Source organism: Pelodiscus sinensis, chromosome 26, assembly GCF_049634645.1.
Source record: "Pelodiscus sinensis isolate JC-2024 chromosome 26, ASM4963464v1, whole genome shotgun sequence".
NCBI classification, from domain to species: domain Eukaryota; kingdom Metazoa; phylum Chordata; order Testudines; family Trionychidae; genus Pelodiscus; species Pelodiscus sinensis.
The window spans coordinates 6,890,360-6,911,712 of NC_134736.1; the positions used below are offsets into that span (position 1 = coordinate 6,890,360).

Here is a 21,353-nt window from a genome sequence, read left to right on the forward strand (position 1 = left end):
ATGCTACAGATGCACAAAATCACCTACTAGCTTGCAGTGACATTTGCAAGGCTGGGGATTATTGTGTGATTATTGCCAGTTTTTACTGACATATCATTGATATTTGTCCATGACACCTCCCCTCTCCTTGATAAACCTGATTGGTGTTGCATTTCAAATGGGCTAAAAGAATTAACCAAAATGTTCTGCGGCTGGGTCACTTTCCGTTTTCAATCTATTTACCATCCTCCGAGGATGCTGTTTTTTGAAGTTCCTGACATCAATTTCCTCTCATGAGCGTAGTGTGGAAATGGTGCATTCAGATCAGCCTCTGTCCCTAGGCTAAATGACAGGGAGTCTCTCTAAGGAAGTGTTTTGTCATCCCAACCAGTAAAGCCCCTACAACTCTTTAATCTACAATATTTGACTGTAAAGCATTTCTGAGGTTGAAATGTTTGATGGGCTGTAATAGTTCACTGGTGATCTCAGCATGCCTTTTGCACAGTGGAATGGCTTTATCCCTTGCCTAGAGATCTGTGGCTGCCTGCTATAGGGATGTGAAAGGTTAACCCACTAACCAGAAAGCATCACCCTAAACGGGAATGCTTACCATTCCGGTTAATTATAGGGGCTGGAGCAGCTCCCCATCCGCCGCAGGCAGAGGGCTGCTCCAGACCTGCAGAACCCTAAGGTCTTCTGAGGTCTCTTCCAGCCCTATGATTCAATAATGCACCACAGACAGATGCTGCTCCAGCTGGCCAGCCAACTGGAGCAACCTCTGTCCATGGCAGGCTCGACTCTCCCCCACAGGTTACATGCTGGCTCCCTGGGAGTGAGGTCAGTAGGGGCTGCCAGCCCCGCTCCTGGGGAGCTGGCTGCAGAGCCCACAGCGAAGCCTCCTCCCAGGGAGCTGGGCAGGCAGGGGCTGCAGGCTCCACTCCCGAGGGGGCTTTGCTCTGTGCTCTGCAGTGAAAATCTTATTTAAGCTTTGACTGCAGAGCCTGCAGCGCGTGTAACCTCTGAGATTTTCAGCGGGTTCACAGTTACCTTTTTAACCCGCTTTTAACATCCCTAGTCTGCAATTATGGGATAGGCCCCACTAACATGTTTATCTCCAAGTTTATCATTGCTCCTTGGGTACAAAGTCTAAATCCCAGCAGCCCTGGAGCTGTGGCATTAGCCAGCACAGACCATAGTGTCTTATGGAGATTACAAAATGTTGCAGGGTGTATACAATATTTTGGTCTTCTTTAAAAAAAATCCCATTGATCTCTTGAGCTGAAATCAAGGCCAATGATCATTAGCAGGGATGATACTGCATACAAAGCAAAAAGTCAGAAGAGCAAGGACAGGCATTTTGGGTTTAGGCTATGATTCAAATGTTTATTAATCTATACAACATGGCTTAATTGCTTTCTGAAAGTTGATTTAATTCTTGCTCAGATATTTTTGAGGACATGTAGCAGGGGACTAGTGCCTAGGTACCACAGCAGTGAAAGGGACGAGTAGATAGATAGATCAAACAGGAATAATGAGCTGGCTTATTATAATTGTCTCTGTAGGAAAAGGTTTCACACAGCAGATTATTGTGGACCCAGTTGTTCCAACCTTATGCTGAATAGGAACTGGCTTCCCAAATAGCTGCATTAATTTCATGGAGTAAACTACTATTCAGCAGGAGTAAGCTTGATAGAACCCCCCGGGCTTCAATAAGTTGGTGAAGAACAAGGTTCTGCCTAGAAAACCTTGACTATTCAGGGATGGGACAGAGAGGCTTATAGTGAACGTGCCTTGCGGCATTCCCTCCCCCCAGCTCAGCAAGTGGAGCGAGACGAGGGATGTAAAGGAGTAGTCGACTAGTCGGCTACCCGATAAGCCTGTCGAATCGACTACTCGCAACCGCCCTGCTGCCTCTGTAACAGGCAGCGGGGGTGGAGAGGGGAAGCAGGAGCAAGTGCTGGGAGGAGACGGTTTAAAAGCTGATTCGCCCCAGCACCATCTACGCGGTGCTGCCCGTCCTCACCGCTGCTGCCTCTATCAGAAGTGGGGGGAGAGGGGCTGCTGCGAAGCAGCCCCTGTCTGTGGCGACCTGGCTGCTGGCAGGGGCTGCTTTGCGGCAGTAGTCCCTGTGCATGAAAGATCCCAAATCCCAGCTGGAACCCCCGCACATGGGGGCTGCTGCTGGCTGGGCAGGCATCCTGGCTCAATTCTGGCTTGCACTGGGTGCGGGACAAAACCCCGCTGCAGCTCTGCAATTTAAAATGCAGTGGGAGCCGGGGGGGCAGGCTGTCTGGCTCCTACTGTCTTTTAAACTGCAGAGCCGCAGTGGGGTTTGGGCCCATACCTGGCGTGAACCAGAACTAAGCCGGACTGCCTATTGACTAATCAAGTTGTCGATAAAAATTCTATCGACCGCTCGATTAGTTAAATACCTGCATTTTAACGTCCCTAAGTGAGACAATCATTCAGTTAAAAGTGGCGCATGCTCCCTGCCAGCACCTATAATGCTTCAATATGTGGAGCAAAACCTGGCAAGGGCTTCAAGAATTCTGGCACTGCAGCAGGGTTTTCACCCATGGCATAGCGGAGATATATCAAAACATTGGAAAATCTCGATCACAAGTATTTAGGACCTGATCGAAATCTCATTAACATCAGTATGGTCTTTGTATTGACTTTTGTGGGATTTAGATCAGTACATTGTTGGATTGGGCAGGGAGCTAGACTAAATGACCTTCTGAGGTCCCTTCCACCCCCTAATCTTCTATGATTCTGTATCTCATTATTGCTTATTGCAGTAGGCAGGGAGGGGGTGCCTCCTGCAACACTGAGATCTCCTCTTCCCACTGCTCTTCATCCTTTCCTACAGCTCTAACCCTAAGATATAAACACCCTCACCACCCCACCTCCCTCACTGCGTCCTCCCCTGCAACTTGCCTAGAACTCTCTAACACCAGGGCTACGTCTACACTGGCCCCTTTTCCGAAAGGGGCATGTTAATTTCACAGGTCATAATAGGGAAATCTACGGGGGATTTAAATATCCCCCGCGGCATTTAAATAAAGATGTCCGCCGCTTTTTTCCGGCTTTTAGAAAAGCCGGAAAAGAGCGTCTACACTGGCCCCGATCCTCTGGAAAAAAAGCCCTTTTCCGGAGGATCTTATTCCTACTGTGGGTTTTCTTCCCCTACTTTGAAGTAGGAATAAGATCCTCCGGAAAAGGGCTTTTTTTCCGGAGGATCGGGGCCAGTGTAGACGCTCTTTTCCGGCTTTTCTAAAAGCCGGAAAAAAGCGGCGGACATCTTTATTTAAATGCCGCGGGGGATATTTAAATCCCCCGCGGATTTCCCTATTACGACCTGTGAAATTAACATGCCCCTTTCGGAAAAGGGGCCAGTGTAGACGTAGCCCAGGAGACCATGTACATCCGTGCTAACAAAGATGATGGATTCAGGTCAACTTTGGCTCACAGGTATGCATATGCGGGAAGGTAGTGGCTCTTTTGCAGGGTGAATGAAGCATTGGTCCCCAAGCTAGGGCAAGAGGCTTCACCCTAGCTGTTATCTTGAGATCAGACGGAAAGAGATTGCAGTTTTTTGCTGCTGAGAACCAAGTTCCGAGACCTGGAGATCTTTGTTGCTGTGCCTTGCTTTCCAGGACTCCTCTGTTGCTGTTCAGCAGTATTTCATGTTGCTTTTTCCTCTTGCAGAAGAGACGGACTCACCATTTCTCCCAGAGTGGCAGGCCGGGAGCCCTGGGGTATATCTAGAGACCTCCTGGGAGGAGCAGCTGCTGGAACAACAAGACCATTTAGAAAAGGAAATGGAAGAAGCAAAGAAGATGATTTCAGGCCTGCAGGTATCCCTGGCTTTTCAGCTAATATTTCTCTTTTCTTTCCCTTCATACTCTTGTTTCCCTTTGATCTCTACCTGGGACTCAGGAAATCTGGGTTCAGTCCCAGGCAGTGCCACAGATGTCTCGAGTGAGCTTGGGCAAATCACTTAATCCATCAATGTGCTTATCTGTTGTATAATAATCTTCCCTCTCTCACAGGGTGATGTAAGGCTATTACGGTGATGGAGATAGGGAAGGACCTTGAGAGACAACAGAAAACACTCATCACAGCAGTTTAAGATATTGCTTCTTAAGCCTGATTCTAATCATGCTGTGCTCTTGGATCCCCCACTTTCTGCCCCAGCACTACTGTGGGTTTTCTTCCCCTTATCGTCACTGACTTGTGTTGGGTTGCTGGCCATCCTCCCATCTTTGCAGGGCTTGTGAATGAGATGATGGGAAGCAAAGAACGGCCTTTCCAAGCTCCCAGATGTAATTCAGGGAGGCTTGGAGAGACATGCAAGGATGCAGGCTTCATTCATTTCCAGCGTGTGCCCTTCCAGAGGCTGACTGTGCATGTAGTAAAGAAGGGTATGTCTACACTACCCTCCTATTTCGAAATAGGAGGGTAATGTAGGCATACCGCAATTGCAAATGAAGCCCGAGATTTGAATTTCCCGGGCTTCATTTGCATAAGCCGGGCGCCGCCATTTTTAAATCCCGGCTGATTCAAACCCCGTGCCGCGCGGCTACACGCGGCACGAACTAGGTAGTTCAAACTAGGCTTCCTAGTTCGAACTACCGTTACTCCTTGTGGAATGAGGAGTAACGGTAGTTCGAACTAGGAAGCCTAGTTCGAACTACCTAGTTCGTGCCGCGTGTAGCCGTGCGGCACGGGGTTCGAACCAGCCGGGATTTTAAAATGGCGGCGCCCGGCTTATGCAAATGAAGCCCGGGAAATTCAAATCCCGGGCTTCATTTGCAATTGCGGTATGCCTACATTACCCCGCTAGTTCGAACTAGCGGGGTAGTGTAGACATACCCTATGAGAGTTAAGTCCAGCAAGTTCCATCATCAGTTACAGGAATGCTGACTGGGACAGACTGGAAAAGTGCAGAGGACACATTCTGTGCACCCATGGAGGGATCTCCTTTGGGAGTTCTGAAAAGTTTGGGTTGAGTAACGGATCATCTCCCGTCAGTGTGGTCTTTTGGTTACAGCTCAGTATTTAATTGGATTCATTAGGTGGGTGCCCTATCCCCTGAGTACATGGTAACACTTGAATGTGCTGTCACTATGAAAAAACATGTATGTTAATGCCTAAAGTAGCAAGATGCACCAGCTTTTTCCCATGCACTGGGGCTCCCATTCCTTGCCAAGAGGGTTGGCAGCCCACCGTTTTTGTTAGCAGACAAGGCGAATAAAACAGGCTTTGTGTGATTTGTGATTGGAAGTAATGCAAAGAGACAAGGAATGCAAGGGATTCAGTAGAGATTCATAGAACTGATCAAGAGACAGAAAGAATCAGATGTGTCTCCTTTTAGTAAGCCTGCTTGGGCTGTAAAAATTGGCACTTTCCCTACAGAATCATTTGAATCAGTTTTCTCTATAGGACCTTGTTCTAGCTGCCCTGGCAGCTCTAGTCCTTCCCTGACGAGATGACCCTCGCCTCTGTGCCTTTGTGTGACTCTGCTCACTGAGCAGACTCCCTGCTCCATATGGCAAAGACCCTGAACTCTCCCAGCAATACCCTTTTCTGTTGCGCTGGGAACGGCAGTCATTTAGAATTGTAAATATTTATGTACCAGCCAACAAAGCCCGCATTGTGTGAGCAGCACACAGGCATGCTCCCAGCTGACAAAGGGCAGGGGATGCAAAAGATTCCAAAAGAAAATAGATGGTTAGTGCAATCTGCTTGCATAACGCACCCACCGGGAGCAGAGGAGGCAGCGCCGGAGAGACTGGCACTGTCCCCTCAACACACTTTGGGCTCAAGGGAAGGCAGCTGGCATTGCTGCCCTCCTCAGAAACAGGAGGAGGGAGCTGATACAGCTGTCTAAGAAACTGGATTTGATGGACTGATTGATTTCCCTTTCTTGCTCAATATTTAAAAGCCTCTGGACTGTGAGGGTTGGCTTGAAATCTTGAAGCCCTGTGCAGCTTTCATTGTCCCAGTGTTACTCCTGTTTAGATATCCTAACTGGGCAAACTTTGGGACTGCACTCAGATAGCATCCTGAGGTACCCACCTTCTAATATCCTTGAAATTAGAATGTCCATTGACTGAAAGACTCGCTTATTTTTTAAAATTAAATATGCATTGTTTGATGCCTTGGACACATTTCACACTCGTCGGGGCAGTAGAGAGTCTCTTGCAGCAAATCCCTGCCTAGCTTTCAGCTTCTTTCCTTCAGTTTTTGTATATACTCTCTGTCTTTAACAGGTGATTTTATGCAACGTGGATTAAAACCCAAGACAAACATGGCTCATAAAAAGGGCTACCCTAGTTTGGTGCAGATTTCCCCTTCATTTTGATGGAGTTGCATATGCCGTAGGGATGTTAAGTAATGATTAATTAGCTAATCAAGTAATTGATGGCATTTCCATTGACTTCTCAATTAGCCAATAAGAAGGGGCACTTACTACCGCCGCTGTGGCTCTGGGTTTTAAATGTAGAAAGAGCCACTGGGCTCTTACTACATTTGAAGTGCAGAGCTGCAGCAGTGTTAGCTCCCGGCTCCGGGACAGCTCCGGGACAGCTTTTAAGCTGGCTCCCCCCAGCACTGGCTCCTGCTCCCTCACCTTGCTGCCTCTGATACAGGGGCAGCGGGGGGCCAGGGTGAGTAGTGAGTAGTCAACTCGACTACACAATAAGCCTGTGCTTATCGGGTACAGTGAACCCTCGTTTATCGCGGTAGATAGGTTCCAAACCCGACCGCGATAGTTGAAAATCCGCGAAGTAGGGACATGTATATTTAACATGTATACAGCGAGCCCTCGCTACTTCGCGGTTTGACCATCGCGGATTCACGTATATACATAATGTAATGAAAAAAGTCCGCGAAGTCGTGAATCCGCGATGGTCGAACCGCGAAGTAGCGAGGGCTCACTGTAGTCAACTACTCGACTAGCCACTTACATCCTGTCACCTGTCACCAACAGACTTCTCTGCTGTGGATCTCTCCTTGGGGACATTGTGACATATTTTGTTTGTTTCAAAACAACCCCCCATTTCTGTTCAGTAACATGTCAGCAGAAATGATAGAGGAAATAGTTTAGAGGCTGTTTGGTCCAGATTGCTGTGAAATGCTGCAGGCTAAAGCGGTGGCAATGGGATTGAGTCTCTCCTTATGGCTTTCCAAGAAATTACCTGATTAGGGATTCTTTTTGCCTTTGCTGTTTTCTAGGCATTGCTGCTCAATGGGTCTTTACCTGAGGATGAGCAAGAGGGATCATTTGTCCTTTGTGAACATGGAGCCTGCCCAGAAGAGCAGCTGGTAAGCACATTATTTTCCCATAAAATCTAGTTCCAGTCAGCTTTGGGCACTGGTGTCAGCCAGAGGATGGGAAATAATTGCAGTGCATTTGCATTCAGGTCATAATCCGAAGTCGCCTGGACCAGAGCATGGATGAAAATCAGGACCTAAAGGTTAGAAGAGGACAGCTAAAGACAATGAATGGTTATCAGGGTTGGGTTCCTTGGGGGCAGCTTCTTTTCTACATGTAAAGTATAGCTCTCTAGTTTAAGCATAGGGAGGGAATGTTGTTGCACATGGATGACTGGGAGTCAGCCCTGTGCTGCTGTCATGCAGTGTGAACTTGAGTATGTCACTGAACTTCTCTGTGCCTCAAGTTTCCTAATTTTTAAAATGGATTCATCATTTCCTCCCAATGGGCTGTGAGAATGAGTGAGCTGAATTTGGAAACTGCTTTAAGATTCTCACATGGGAAGTGCTTTATGACATTATTATTATGCATGAATGAGCGCTTTCATGGCCATTCATGTTGTAAGCTAGTGTGGGGTAGAACCTGGGGAAATGCCCCCTTTTCATCCAATTTGCCTCTAAATAATGCTGTCAATGCTGCTTTCCTTTACAACAAAACACCAAACAATTATTTAAATTAAGTCCAGCCCTGAATAGACTTCTCTGCACGTTCTTCGAGCTGGAGCCTTTCTCAAGAGATGCAGATCGTGCTGCATTGAGAGAACTTTATCCAGGACAATCATTAAATTTCTAGCCATGTCTGAATGTAAACAAGCTTTCATGTGGAAGATAAAAGCAGCTAAGAAAAACCCTCTTGTCAAGCCGGTCTCTCTGGTGCTTTACACTGATTTTGGCTGTGGCCCAGCACTAAAGCTGGAAGCAAAGTGCTCAGCAATACTCCAAAGTGTAGATTTGGGGGGCGGGTTTCAATCTTTATTTCTGCAATTTAATATAAAGAGTTTGAGAGCTATGGATGCTCGACAGGTGTTTCACGGAGAAAGAGATTTCTCTCACTGAGGGTATGTCTAGACAACAGGCTTTTGTCGACAGAGGCTTTGACAGATACTGTCGACAAAGCCTCTGTTGACAAAGAGCATCTAGACTACAGCCAGTTCTGTCGAGAAAGCAAGCCGCTTTTTCGCCCGAGATTCTAGATGCTCTCTTTTGAAAAAGAACTCTGTCGACAAAAGGCATTATTCCTTGTAGAATGAAGTTTACTGATGACATCAAAACTGCCGTGTTCTATCGACTTACTGTCGACAGAACTCGGCGGCATTGTAGACGCAGGTATAGTTTTGTCAACAAAAGTCCACTTTTGTTGACAAAATCCTGTAGTCTGGACACACCTGAGTTTGTAAACTCTTTAAAATGGGTCCTTCCTCGTCCAAAGTGGTTTTTGGTCTGCTGGAGGAGTTGGGTGTTTTTTTTTTGTATTCCAAAGAGGGTGTCTTAGTGACCCAGTGTTGGGAGGGCTAGGGTTATTTCTGGGCTGACACAAAACTGCCATTTAAACAACGTGTGTTGGATTTACAGAAGGAATTACTGAAACATAAACAAGAGGCACGAAACCTACAAGGCATAAAGGTGAGACGAGAATCAGTTAAATAGTTAACAGTAAACTTTGGGAGCCTATCAGAGGGGCCAGGGGAAAGATGATACCTCTCAGCTTACCTCAGAGGATGGAGTAGGGCCTGTGGGAGTCAGGACTCATAGCTTTATAGAGCCCAAGGCCAGAAGAGACCGCTATGATCATCTAATCTGACCTCCCTCACAATACAGGCCAGAGACCTGCCCCACAATAATTCCTGGTGCTGATCTTTCAGAAAACATCCCATCCTGACTGACAATTTGTAAGTGATGGAGATTCCACCGTGATCCTTGGTGAATTGTTCTGGTGGGTCATTACCCTTGCAGTCTGAATATGCCTTATTTCCAGCCTGAATTTGCCTAACTTCTGCTGCCACTCATTGGATTGTGTGAGATCTTTCTCGGCTAGATTAAAGATCTCATTATCAAAATGTTTGATATGTATAGACTGTAATTGAATCACACCTTAAGCTTCTCTTCATTAAGTTGCAGAGATTGAGTTCCTTCAGCCTATGCCTACAAGATACGCTTTCTAATCATTAATCATTCTTGTGGATCTCCTGGATTCTGTTCCTGGCACTGGGAAGTGAATATGCTCAGAGCAGGGGGCTGGGAGTTAGGACAGCTGGCTCTTTCACTGACTGTCTTTGTGACCTTAGCTAAATCACATTCTTCTTTGGTTCATACTTTCTCCAAGGGATGGGTAGGACAAGGTATGTGAATGGTGCTTCTTGTGGCCTGTTAGCCCTGCTCTCCTAAAAATAAATGTGGTACAGGTTAGTGGGGGTGGACTGGTTTATTCCTGGCAGCAGAGAGGAAGCCATGGCATGTGCAGATGCCCTCCTTAGCTGGGGCAGCTTTTTGGCTGTTTGTGTTCCTGTTTGCCCAGCACCTCCCTCTAGAGCAGTGGTCTCCAACCTTTTTACACTCAAGATCACTTTTTAAATGTCAGAACAAGCCAAGATCTACCACCTCATCCTTCTCCCAAGACCCCACCCCTTCCTTGAAGCCCCGCCGTCTGTTCTCCTCTCCAGCACTTGCTATCCCCAGCCTTTATAGACTCTACACTGCTGCTTTTTTTTCTGATTCTTCTATAGGAAAAATCTGGACCAATTGTCAAAAAAACCCTTTCTTTCGGAAGCCCCCTTATTCCTCATGGAACAAGGAATACACGGGTTACCAAAAGAGCATGTTTGCTCTTCCACTAAAAAAAGCGGAAGAACAAACGCGTCCCTGGATGTGGAAGAGTTTTTCCGGGATATCTCTGGAATCCTGGAGAAACTCCTGCAGTCTAGCCAAACCCTCACTGGGTTGAGACAGGATGTGTGGGCTCTGGGGTGGGAATGAGGGATTTGGGGGTGGGAAGGGGTGAGAGGTGCAAGCTCCGGGAAGAAATCTGGATGCAGGAGGAGGTGGAGAAGGGGCGCTGGCTTGCGGAGGAGGCTCCAGGCTGTGGAGCGTTGGGGTCAGATGGAGGGTTGGGGTACTAGGCAAGCCACAGGCTTTTGGATGTCAGGTTGCAGGAATTTGGGTTGGGGTATGTGAGGGGCTCAGGGCAGGGGGGGTCCAGTGTTTGATAGGCTCAGATCTAGGATTGCGGGGGGCGTGCAGGAGTGTTATGATGCTGCGGCCAGATGGGGGGTTGGCCCCAATTAAGGGTTTGCTGGCCAGGCTTCATTTTTAAATAAAATACTATGTCAAACACACAAAGTTTCTGCATTGTTTTTATTTATAATTATTTTGAGTCGGGGGTCACTGACCCACAGAAAAATCAGTTGGGGGCCACACAAGTGAGATGCAAAAAAATAACTCCTCCAAAAACCCCCAAGCCTCGCTAATGTGGCCCCAACTGTGCTGGTGGGAGCAGGGGACATGGTACTGGGGAAGGGTGCTAGTGGATGCTGGGGCAGGGGACAGGGTTCTGGGGTGGGGACAGGGTGTCAGTGGGGGGCAGGGGACAGGGTGTTGCTGGGGGCAGGGGGTAGAGAACAAGGAGTAACCCGCACCTGCCTCCTCCCGGGACTCCTCCCCCTCCTTCCCGCAGAGCAGGGAAGCCCCGGTGTGCACCTCCTCTGGGGACTCCCTTCCCTCCCTTCCCTCCCCTCCCCCTGGCAAGTTCCCAGCATGCCACAGACCTGGGGAAGGGGAGCAGCCAGCGCACAGCTGCAGGTACAGCTGCAGGATTTCTGTCCACCCTACAGGAAGCTGCCACTACCTCCACTGTCACTGGAGGTAGGTAGTGGGGCTTGTTGGGGGTGGGGAGCCCGAACACCTCACGATCGACTGGTTGATCCCTCAGTTGCGATTGATGGGTTGGTGACCACGGCTCTAGAGTACGGGTGCTGTAATAATCTGCTTCTGAGCTGGAGGTATTTTTAGAGCTGCCTGTCATCCTGTGTTGTGGAGAAAGCAATAGGCTGCCCAACGTGGAGCTGTTGGCTGCACAATAATAGCAATGGAAAAGTATAGGGGTGGATCCTGATTCAGGCCTGGATCCTGGATCCTGGATCCTGGCTCTGACACATTCAGAGAGGAGTTGCCAACACTGTTATGCCTCAATGGGCAGCGTGAATTTTTCACATCGGAGGCTTGCTCCCTTGACTGATGTTTGCCTGTTTCTCGCTTATGGGTGGTGCAGGCAATAGACGCGGGGCGCTGGCTCCGGACCACCAAAAAGAGCCTCCAAACGCACAGCTGCTTCTCCCAATTGGGGAAGTTTGATGGTCCCATGCCTGAGCCGGAAATTCAAGCAGAAACACCGAGATTGCTCAGAGATTATGACCGCTGGCTAAAGACAGAGAATCCAGCAGCAGGCAGCAACACTGTATTAGGCCTGCGAGCTTGTTTGGGCAGATACCTTCACGTCTCCTGTTGGGGTGTCAGGACTCATCTTGGTCCATGTGCCACAGTCTGGCACTCTGCATGTCACTCTGTGTCCCCTGGGCTTGTTGTCATTTTCACTATGTTATCTATCAAATGTAGATCAGCCGCTCCTCGCGGCAGGGTGCCTGCCTGCTCTCCGCACACCAATGGTGCTGTGTTAACAGTAATTCGTGTATTTTCCCAGGATGCATTGCAGCAGAGGTTGGCCCAGCAGGATGCTTCAGTTCTTCAGCTAAAGCAGGAGCTTCTGAGAGCAAATATGGACAAGGAGGAATTGCACAACCAGAATGTGAGTCATTTGCGCTGCTAATTCTGACAGCGTCACACGTATTGGGGAGGATCGCTGAATACTGCAGGGTCTGAGAGCAGAGCAGAAGGCCTAGTAGTCACCGCATAGGTCCATGAGTCATGGGATAGATGGAGCAGTGATCACAGGGCTGTGCAGTGGAAACAGTGCAATGCAAACCCAGTGGCCTGTAGTCAGACTCAGTGGACTCTTCTGCTCCTTCCTCTGCTTTCAGGAGGGTTCCTCCTCTTCTTCCCCATCCTCCAGAGGCTCTCCTCGTTGGTTGAAACAAAGGGAAGCTTTCTGACTGAGCTAAAGCTGCAGTGGTCCCTTTATCTCTGTTCCATGTGTTAAAGGCAAGTGACATTTGGCAGAGAGAGCACGTGCGTAGAATCAGTATTGAAGAGGCAGCAGGAACGAAGGAGGGGGCAGTATATTTGCCATATCCAAGAGAACCGCCTACTGCCCTGAATATCTCTGTGTGTAACTTCATTGCTGCTCACCTCAGGCTCTGTTACTCTATGCACCTACACCCCATGCGGCCTTTATCCTGAGATACAAACCTCTCTCCCCGATTTTGTGTCTGCAGGTTGATCTGCAGAGGAAGGTTGAAGAGAGGAACAGACTTCTGGGAGAATACAAAGTAAGGAAACAGCCAACCCAGTGGTGTGGAGATTGGCAGAGCCCAGGGAACATTCTTCCCACAGGGCTCCTGCCCTCTCTGTCTGCGCGTATGCTCTGTCACCTCCATTGGGCTATCACTGTGAAGAAATAGCAATAACAAGGGGTTTCTGGGTAATCCTTTGGAGTGTGGCTGCTCAGCTTAAGAAGTGCTGGAAGGCGCCTGCCACCTGGGGGACTCTGCATAGAGCAGTGCTTTTCACAGTGGTCATCGGGTTACTTTGGGATCCACCTTGCACACAATGCTTACCTACTGCCCGTAGCATCTATGTCCTTCAATTAGCCTTGGGGCCTTAATGAATTCTGGGCCGATCGATCAGGTGTGCTGCTGGCCTCCGTGCTGAGTCTGTGGCATGTCTGTAGCCCAGGGTCAGATGGACCCTTTCAAACAAGGCCTTAAAGTACAGTGAGAATAAGGAGTTTAAGGCAGACAGGCTGTCCCTGCTTTTACCCTTCCCTGCTCCCGAGGAAGGTTAGGGTGAGCCTTCATCACCTGCTCACACACTGATGTCTCCAAACTCTCTGGGTTGCAGAAGGAGCTGGGCCAGAAGGACCGGCACTTACAGCAGCACCAGGCCAAGCTCGATGAAATGCTCCGTCAGCTCTCTGAAGCCAGCTACCAGCAGGTACAGAGCCTGCAAACATGCCCTGCCCTTGAGAAGCTGTTGCCAGCCTGGTCAGCTCAGTTCCCGCTGATTTCTCTGTTCCCTTTGCAGGCAGATTTGCAGCGGGAGCTGGAGCACAAGGAGGCCCTGCTGGCTCAGTGCATGAAGAGAGAGGCAGAAGAGGTGCGTGGTTCTTGGAATGCTGTTCTGTGCCTGACGTTATGTAATGTGCAGCTAGAATCCAGTGCCAAGCTCCCCGGGGCACCCCTCCGTCCCAGAGAGGCCAGGCTCCCTGGGACATCACAGCCAGAGCTGCTGTGGGGGCTGCTCTCTGCCACAGCTCAGCTGGGAAAGTTCAGACCTATTCAGTTTCTCTCATCAGCTTGACAAGGGGCGAAGCCCAGTGGTCTGAGCACTGGATGGGGGAACAGGAATTGCTGGATTCTAATTCCAGCCCTGGTACTGATTCCCTCTGTGGCTGTCTGGCAAGTTACTGCCCATCCCTGACTCAGTTTCCCCATCTGCAAAATGAAAATCATTACACTGGCTTAGGTTCCGGTGTGGGGAGGGGGTGTTGTTTAGGAGTGAATTTCTGTCCCTTGCGGAATGGGGCTGGGTTGTTGGTGCAGCTGTTTTCCCTGCCGCTCACACGTCTGAGAGTCAAGTGTCTTCTCCTTGCAACAGGTGATGGGCTACAGCAATCACAGCACTCAGAGCAATGGCTTCCTCCAGACAGCAGGAAAAGGAGCTGCTCCCACGGCCCACAGAGTGGTAGGTACTCTGCTGCTTAGCCAGAGCTAGCTCAGGAATCCGATCAGCATCCTTCCCTCTGCCACTGCCAGCCTATAAGGAGAGCGGAAGCCCCGGAGAGTCCCTGGGGCCTGAGAGAAGCTGCACTGCCAGGAGGGAGGGAGCTTACCCTGCGGCTCTGAATCCCTCCATTGGCTGACTTCTCCTGGTCTCTTGGGCAGACAAATGACCTGCAGTTGGTGCGCGATGCCCTGCGCAGCTTGCGGAACAGTTTCAGCGGCCACGACCCTCAGCACCACACTATCGACAGCCTGGAACAAGGCATCTCCAGCCTGATGGAGAGACTGCACCGCGTGGAGACACAGAAGAGGCAAGAGAGAAGGGTAAACATTCCCCACGGGGCTTGGCTTCTTCCCTCCACCTGCTCTGACTAATCAGGGCTTGCATCCAGGGATTGCTCCTTCCCCTCACATTTCTTCCTGCAGCATGATGATCATGTGGTCCCTTTGCTCACTGAATCCTGAAGAAGCCTAGACTGTGTCAGATGGAGGGCCCCTAAGGACTTTAGCCAGCCCTGGGGGAACCCATAGGCCGCAGCAGATGGTGCTTCATTACTGTACCTCACATCTCTGCTCTCACTGGAGGCCTAATGGTAAGATGTGCTTCTTACATCACTGAGAAGCAGTCATCTAGTCCAGTGGCTCTCAACCAGACGTGCACATACCCCTGGCGGTACCCAGGGATCTTCCAGGGGGTTCATCAGCTCCTCTAGATATTTGCCTAGTTTTACAACAGGCTACATAAAAAGCACTAGCAAAGTAGAACCTAGAATTGTATAGAAACAATGGCTTGTTTGTACTGCTCTCTATACTACACAGAGATGAAAGTATAGTATTTATATTGCAGTTGATTTCTTTTATAATTATGTAGTAAACATTAGGGATGTAATAGCGTAGTCGATTAACTGATAAGCAAAAGGTTATAGGTCAAAGCTATAGACTACACGTATTTCCCCTCTCCCCTCCTGCCAGTAAATTTTTTTAGCAGGCTGGCCAGCAGCCCAGCTCTGTCCTGGCTTGCGACGGGTCCAGGACGCAAGCTGTGACTACATTTAAAGTGCATTATGAGCCAGGCAGGCAGGCAGCCCAGCTCCATCCTGGCTCATACTGGGTCTGGGAGTTCAGAACCCCCATAGACAAGGGCTGCTGCCACCCTGCACTGCTGCCTCTTTATCAGAGGCAACAGCACAGGGCGACGGGTAGCCAGTCCGCAGTGGGAGATGATTTTTAAACTGGCTCCCCTCTCAGACCAGCTCCTGCTTGGCACCCCACGCTGTTGCCTCTGATACCGAGGCAGCAGCATGGAGTGGCAGGGGGCTACTTGGGAGTGAGGCACACTGGATGCTGGCTTTGCCCCCAGGGACTATAGAATAGTCGACTAACCTATAAGAATTCATGAGGTTACTCGACTGTTCAATTAACTGATACAATTAACAGTCTACAAATTAACAGTCTACAAATTTTCAGTAGTAGTGCACTGTGATACTTTTGCATTTTATGTCTGAGTTTGTAAGGAAGTAGTGAGGTGAAACTTGCGGGTACACAAGACAGATCATACTCAAAGAGGTAACGTAATCTGGAAAGGTTGAGCGCCACTGATCAAGTCAAGTGTTGGAACTGTAAGGATTAAGTGGCTCACGTTTGCAGAGTGCTGTAAGCTGCTACTAAACCACTATGTGCTGTCATTGCTGCCGCCTGGACTCTGTTGTGCTGCACAGTGGTATTTGGAAGCACACACTTGCTGACCTATAAGTACCCAGGGTTAGTTTGTCTTTGTCTGAGAGCAGGGTTGGGTTGGCATTTTTAATCAGTCCAGCCCATGTGCTGTTTCTTTATTGAGGTCTATTCCATGTCTGCAAGAAGAGTGGCAGTGCAAAGAGTAAACACTGACATTCAAGAGCTTCGGGGGGTAGCCGAGTTAGTCTGTTACAGAAAAAACAACAAATGGTCTGGTAGCACTTTATAGACTAACAAAACATGTAAATGGTATCATGAGCTTTCATGGACACAGCCCACTTCTTCAGATGACCGGAGTTATGAGTTGGGGATATGAAAACTCGAAATAAATAGGAGAGGGGAGAGAAAGGAAAAAGGGAGGAGGGTGGGAGACAGAGCATCATCAAGCATCTGGAGAATGGGTACTTAAACCTAAGCAGATAAAAATCGAGGTCAATAGATAGATACCCAAAACATTCAAAGTCCTGGTGAATCTGACTCCAAAGACTCTGCTCTGACTGTTGTTTGTTAAGGACTACAGGCCATGCTGAACCCCAGTAAAGAGTTGTAAATGGAGGCACTTTGCCTCTCTGAGCTGTGGGAGAGGTTGTGTGAAATCTGAGCTCCTATCGTCTTAGGAGAAAATAGTCATTCATGTTGGTTACATTTAAATGTCATTTCTTGCAGCAGGTGTCTTGGCAAAATCTGTATGTTTTGGGATTCTCTGTGTGTCTGCATTGGAGCGAGGGGGGGACGTGTTTGTGTGTTGTGTGTGTCAGGGTCCCCACCACCCACAGGCTCTGTGTGCGTGCGTGTGTCAGGCAGAAGAAGGTTCTTATAAATTGTTTCATGACATTTTCCTTCCCTGGCCAGTTTGCTTGGGAACTTACCCTTTGCCTTCACTCTCTTGGCTTTCCTCATAGGTTCAAGGGAAGTCACCCGCCAGCCAAGGAGCAAATGAGTATCGGGACTCCTGGCCTCCCAACTCCAGTGAGTGCATTTCAGCTCTGTCACTCCAGATATTGGCTTCACGGCTCAGAGGTTTCCTAGACAGAGCTCACTGCTGCATGTCCCTCTTGGGAAGCAGAACAGTCTGGCCTCTCCATTGCTGTACTGTGGTGCCTTGGCTGTTTGCTTTACAGACTAAATTCAGTGCAAGGTGCTGTGGGCAGACAGAATGGGAGCCTGATCCTGAATGGAATCCCCAAGCACTGCCACAATATAAATAATAGTAGTCAGTAATTACTCCTTGGATTCAGGGGCAAATGCCATCTTCCCTCAGAATTATAGTTGGCTGCATTGAGGGCTTGCACCACCTAGTGGCCATGAGTACCATCCCTTAGACCAGGATTTAACAAGTACATAGTAGCACAGCATTTTCCCCAGTCACTGCATTTGCCTGACATGAACAGCGTTAGTTTCCTCTTCATCATGGGAACTGCTTTTCTGGGGTTGGTTGTCAATATAACCTGAAGAATCCATTGGTTTGAAAAGACTGGACTCTCACAATGGCAGTGAGAACACTGCCTGTTGGTGGTGGGGACAAATAAAAAGCCCCACTTTTAAATAGTGGTAGAAGTCCCACTTTTAAACGACATTGCAGTGCTCAGCACCAGGAGGATTTTAGGGGAGGGGAAGGCACAGGAGAAGTTAACAAAAGAATTAAGGACACATAATGTCTAGATTAAGAGCCGGATGTGGCTTCTGCTGACAAGTCACCTACAGTTGCCTTTTTATTTAAAGCTGCAGTTCCTGTAGCAGCCTCCATGTCACCAGCCCAATGCATGCAAAACATGCCCCACCCGCCTCCCAAAGCCCCTGCAGGCACCTTCCCCTCAACTGGAGCAGTCAAATTATTCAGGCATCAGCAACCACAAACCCAGAATTGCTTGGTGTAAAGAGCTCAAGGTGATGGCCAGAAATCCCTTGTGATTGATGTCCCAGTTTGCCGTTTGCTTTCTTTGTGTACATGTGAAGATCAAAAACCAGAGAGGTCTCACGGTGTAAAGTTTCCCTGTCTAGGCCCTTGGCATTGACACACCCTCATTGCAGGGACTGGGAGGGTATTGGCACAATCAGAAAAAGAGACGCACGTGTTAACAAACCTACCATGTACACAGACACCTCCCTAGTCTATGTAGTATGGGCAGAAGGGCAGGGGACTGTGTCTGTTGCACCTTTCTGAGTCAGTGGGGCTGAGCTGATATATGACCTCTTGACCTGTAGATGTCAATCAATTATTGCTCCCCCTTTTCTGTCAGTGAAGATGAGCAGAATGAGAACCACTTATATTGTGTTCCTCCCTCACCTCTGAGCTGCTAGAAGGACTGTCACTGTGATGATTCTCTTGGAATGAGCTGGAATTCTCCAGTCACTGCAAAGACAGCAGGCAAAGTACCTGTAGGGCAGGTGGTGCGCTGCGTGTGTTGTGTGCATTGGGCTGTGCGTCATTATCCCAGGGGCATAAATAGGGTGCCCCTTTAGGCTAACATTGTAATGCTCACCTTGCAGTGCATTGTCTTTCTATAAAGAGGCAAGATCCTGCCCTGGAGAGGGGATCTAACAGGTCTTTCCATCATCTAATAGCTGTTTCCCATCTCTGCTCCTATGCTGAGATGATGATGATAATACCTCTAGGGGGAACAGGATTGGAAAGAAAACAGTGCCCTCTCTTGGCTGCAGTGACAGTGCTTTGTGTTTCTCTCTTTGCAGAATTGCCTCCTTCTCACAGCACACCCACTATGAGCAGCAGTGCCTGCACCAAAGTGCTCTACTTCACTGATCGCTCACTCACACCTTTCATGGTCAACATACCAAAAAGGTGAGACCTCTTTGCCACACTAATAGAATTTGGTTCACTGAGAGCACTGATCTTGTCCCTGGTGCTTCTGCTCACCAAAACATGCTCTCTGTCCCTTAAATCCAGCCTTTGACTTTATTTCATGGCCAAGAGGAGGTGGTTACAAGAAAGCAGGCCTAGGATGTGTTTGTTCACTTTAGGCCTGATGGAATTTCCCAGGATATGTACTTAGTTTATTTATTTAAAGCCCCCAGAAGATTGATCTTTGGTTTGTATGATAATTAATCTCTGGTTTTATGGGTGGGCAGCAGCCAGGCAGTTTTACTCTTACTCAAGTACAACACAAACCATTAGTGTAATTAAGATAGCAGCTATTGTGGTGACTGCACGTAGGAAACGTAAAAGAGTTGGTCTGGGTTTGTTTTCGGTAAAAGCCAAACACTATTCTGTCTGTGATCAGATGCTTTGGGTCGCACTCGGTATTTTCCAGACACTCTGGCTCCCTTCAGTGTACTGTCCATTGTGCCACAATATCCAGGCTGGTGCCGATGTTCAATGTGCCATATGATAGCTGTGTCCAAGCTCTTGATCTTAATCCTGTGGCAGAACGTGTCAGCAAAGATTGCTCTTAACTCTTGTTTTGCAGGTTAGGTGAGGTGACTCTGAAGGACTTCAAGGCAGCTATCGATCGGGAAGGAACCCACCGGTATCATTTCAAAGCCCTGGATCCCGAATTTGGCACAGTCAAGGAGGAGGTATCTTTGACCCCTTTAGTAGCAGCTCTCTCATAATCTAAGTTTGTGTGTGAGATCACAGCACAAGCAACAGCCTGGAAATCTCTGCCAGATTCACATCCCATGTGAGTGAAATCTCTAACTTGCTACAAAGCTACCGTTTCCAGAGCTACACTTTATGGGATGACAGGCCCCAAGTAAAGAGCCAAAAGCAGATGTCTTCAGGCCCCACTCAAAGCACTGACTTTCATGTGATCGCAAAGCAGCACAAGTGGTGGATGGTGATTTGCAGGGTCCGCCTTCACAGTGCCAGCTGATTCCAGAGATGCTCCCTGTGACCGTACTATTTGGGGGATGCAGATTCCAAATTGTATCCTTAAAAGGCAACTATCAGATGGTCTCCTACGTTCTGTAGCAGAAAGAGAGTCTTCCAAACAAAGCAGACACTCAGTTTATCCTTCCAAACTCTGTTCATAGCTTGATTTGGAGGAAGTAGAGCCAATGTGACACCTGAGTTGCAACCTGCAAGATCAGCACCCAGCTCTTTGGGTAGCACTGTCCTATATCAAATTGTTGGGCTGTTTGCATCTTACTGATGTCAGAGAAGTCTCCTGAATGGGACAGGCCAACGGGATTTGATCCATTTCTCCATCTATGCCATTGCTGCATTTGTTCCAGTTGTGGCTCTGTGGCCCACGGTTGTGAGCCAAGCTGGTAGAGATGGGCTTTCTCTAAAATATCCTAAATACTTGGGGCCAGAGTCAGCTCTGGCATAAGTGCTGCAATTCCTGTTGAGGTCAAAGAGCCTATTTATGCCACAGCTGAATGTGGTTCTTGGTTTGTAATTTGCTGTTTTCATGCAGCAAAGGTCCTCTTCCTTCTCCACACAGTAACCCTTCAGGGGCTCCCTTCCCTCAGAAACGTCTGTTAAGAATACATCAGTGCCAGTTTCTCCAGAGACAATCTAGCATTCTGAGCACTTGACTGGGAGCCAGGTGTTCTCAAGTTTTAATCCCAGCTCTGATGCTGCCTTCCCTCCCTGTGGACCTTGAGAAAATCACGATCCTTCTCTGCACCTCACATAGCCTGTCAGAAAAATTGGGATAATAATCCTCGATTTTTCTTTGAGGGGGAGGAGCAAGCTGTTTTTAAAGCATGTTGGGAACTTAGAGTATGTCTACTCTGCAGAGGTTTTTTTCAGAAACAGCCGTTTTTCCGGAAATACTTCACTTACATCCACACTGCAATCACGTTCTTTTGAAAAAAAAAAAACTGAAAGAACAGTGGATTTGTTCTGATATTGGTAAACCTCTTTCTACGAGGAAGAAGCCTTTTTCCAAAAGAACTCTTTCGGAAAAAGGCGTGTGTGGATGGGGAAGAGGGAGTTCTTTCGAAAAAAGAGGTAAGAGGAAAAAGCACAGGTGCCCTGGTGGCCACTCCGTCCATAGTAATCACAGCTTAAATGTGAGATAGCATCCACACTGTATGAATGCTATCTGTCAAAAAAGCACATCACTTTTTCGATGTGCTTATTCTATGTGGATGCTTTCTTTCAGAAGAAGTTTTTTTTTTTGGAAGATCTCCTCCAGAAAAGCGGCTTCTGAAAGAAGCCTGCAGTCTAGATATAGCCTTACTGAGCTGTGTAAGTGCCAGTTATTTGTATTGTTTGGTATAATAAAACAGGTTCAATCTCTCTAGTCTAATAATCTCTGGTCCAGCAACATCAATGGTCTGGAATGATTGTAGTGAGCTGGATATCCACTTATCATGGGTGTGGCCAAGTTTCCCGCAGTCCCATAAAGTTTGTTTACAGCCACCAGTCCTGGCTCTCAGTTCATGTGTGTTCATTTTTTTTAAATTGTATCCTTTGGTATATATGGTTGTGACTATTTTCTTCCATTATTTGATCTGAGGAAGTGGGTCTGGCCCACGAAAGCTCATCATCTAATAAACCAT

General features: G+C 48.2%; 1 protein-coding gene across 5 annotated transcripts in view; it reads left to right on the forward strand.

The window, feature by feature from the left end:
* DIXDC1 (DIX domain containing 1) overlaps nt 1-21,353 on the forward strand; it is a 77,399-nt gene that overhangs the window by 51,266 nt on the left and 4,780 nt on the right. For all 5 annotated transcript variants that reach the window (XM_075909783.1, XM_075909782.1, XM_006111217.4 and 2 more), the window contains 13 exons: nt 3,688-3,836; nt 7,219-7,308; nt 7,407-7,460; nt 8,830-8,880; nt 11,951-12,055; nt 12,642-12,695; nt 13,267-13,359; nt 13,450-13,521; nt 14,023-14,109; nt 14,310-14,471; nt 16,787-16,853; nt 18,576-18,684; nt 19,310-19,418. In XM_075909783.1, coding sequence (XP_075765898.1) covers nt 3,688-3,836; nt 7,219-7,308; nt 7,407-7,460; nt 8,830-8,880; nt 11,951-12,055; nt 12,642-12,695; nt 13,267-13,359; nt 13,450-13,521; nt 14,023-14,109; nt 14,310-14,471; nt 16,787-16,853; nt 18,576-18,684; nt 19,310-19,418 — 1,202 coding nt within the window. The remainder of the gene's footprint in view (nt 1-3,687; nt 3,837-7,218; nt 7,309-7,406; nt 7,461-8,829; nt 8,881-11,950; nt 12,056-12,641; nt 12,696-13,266; nt 13,360-13,449; nt 13,522-14,022; nt 14,110-14,309; nt 14,472-16,786; nt 16,854-18,575; nt 18,685-19,309; nt 19,419-21,353) is intronic.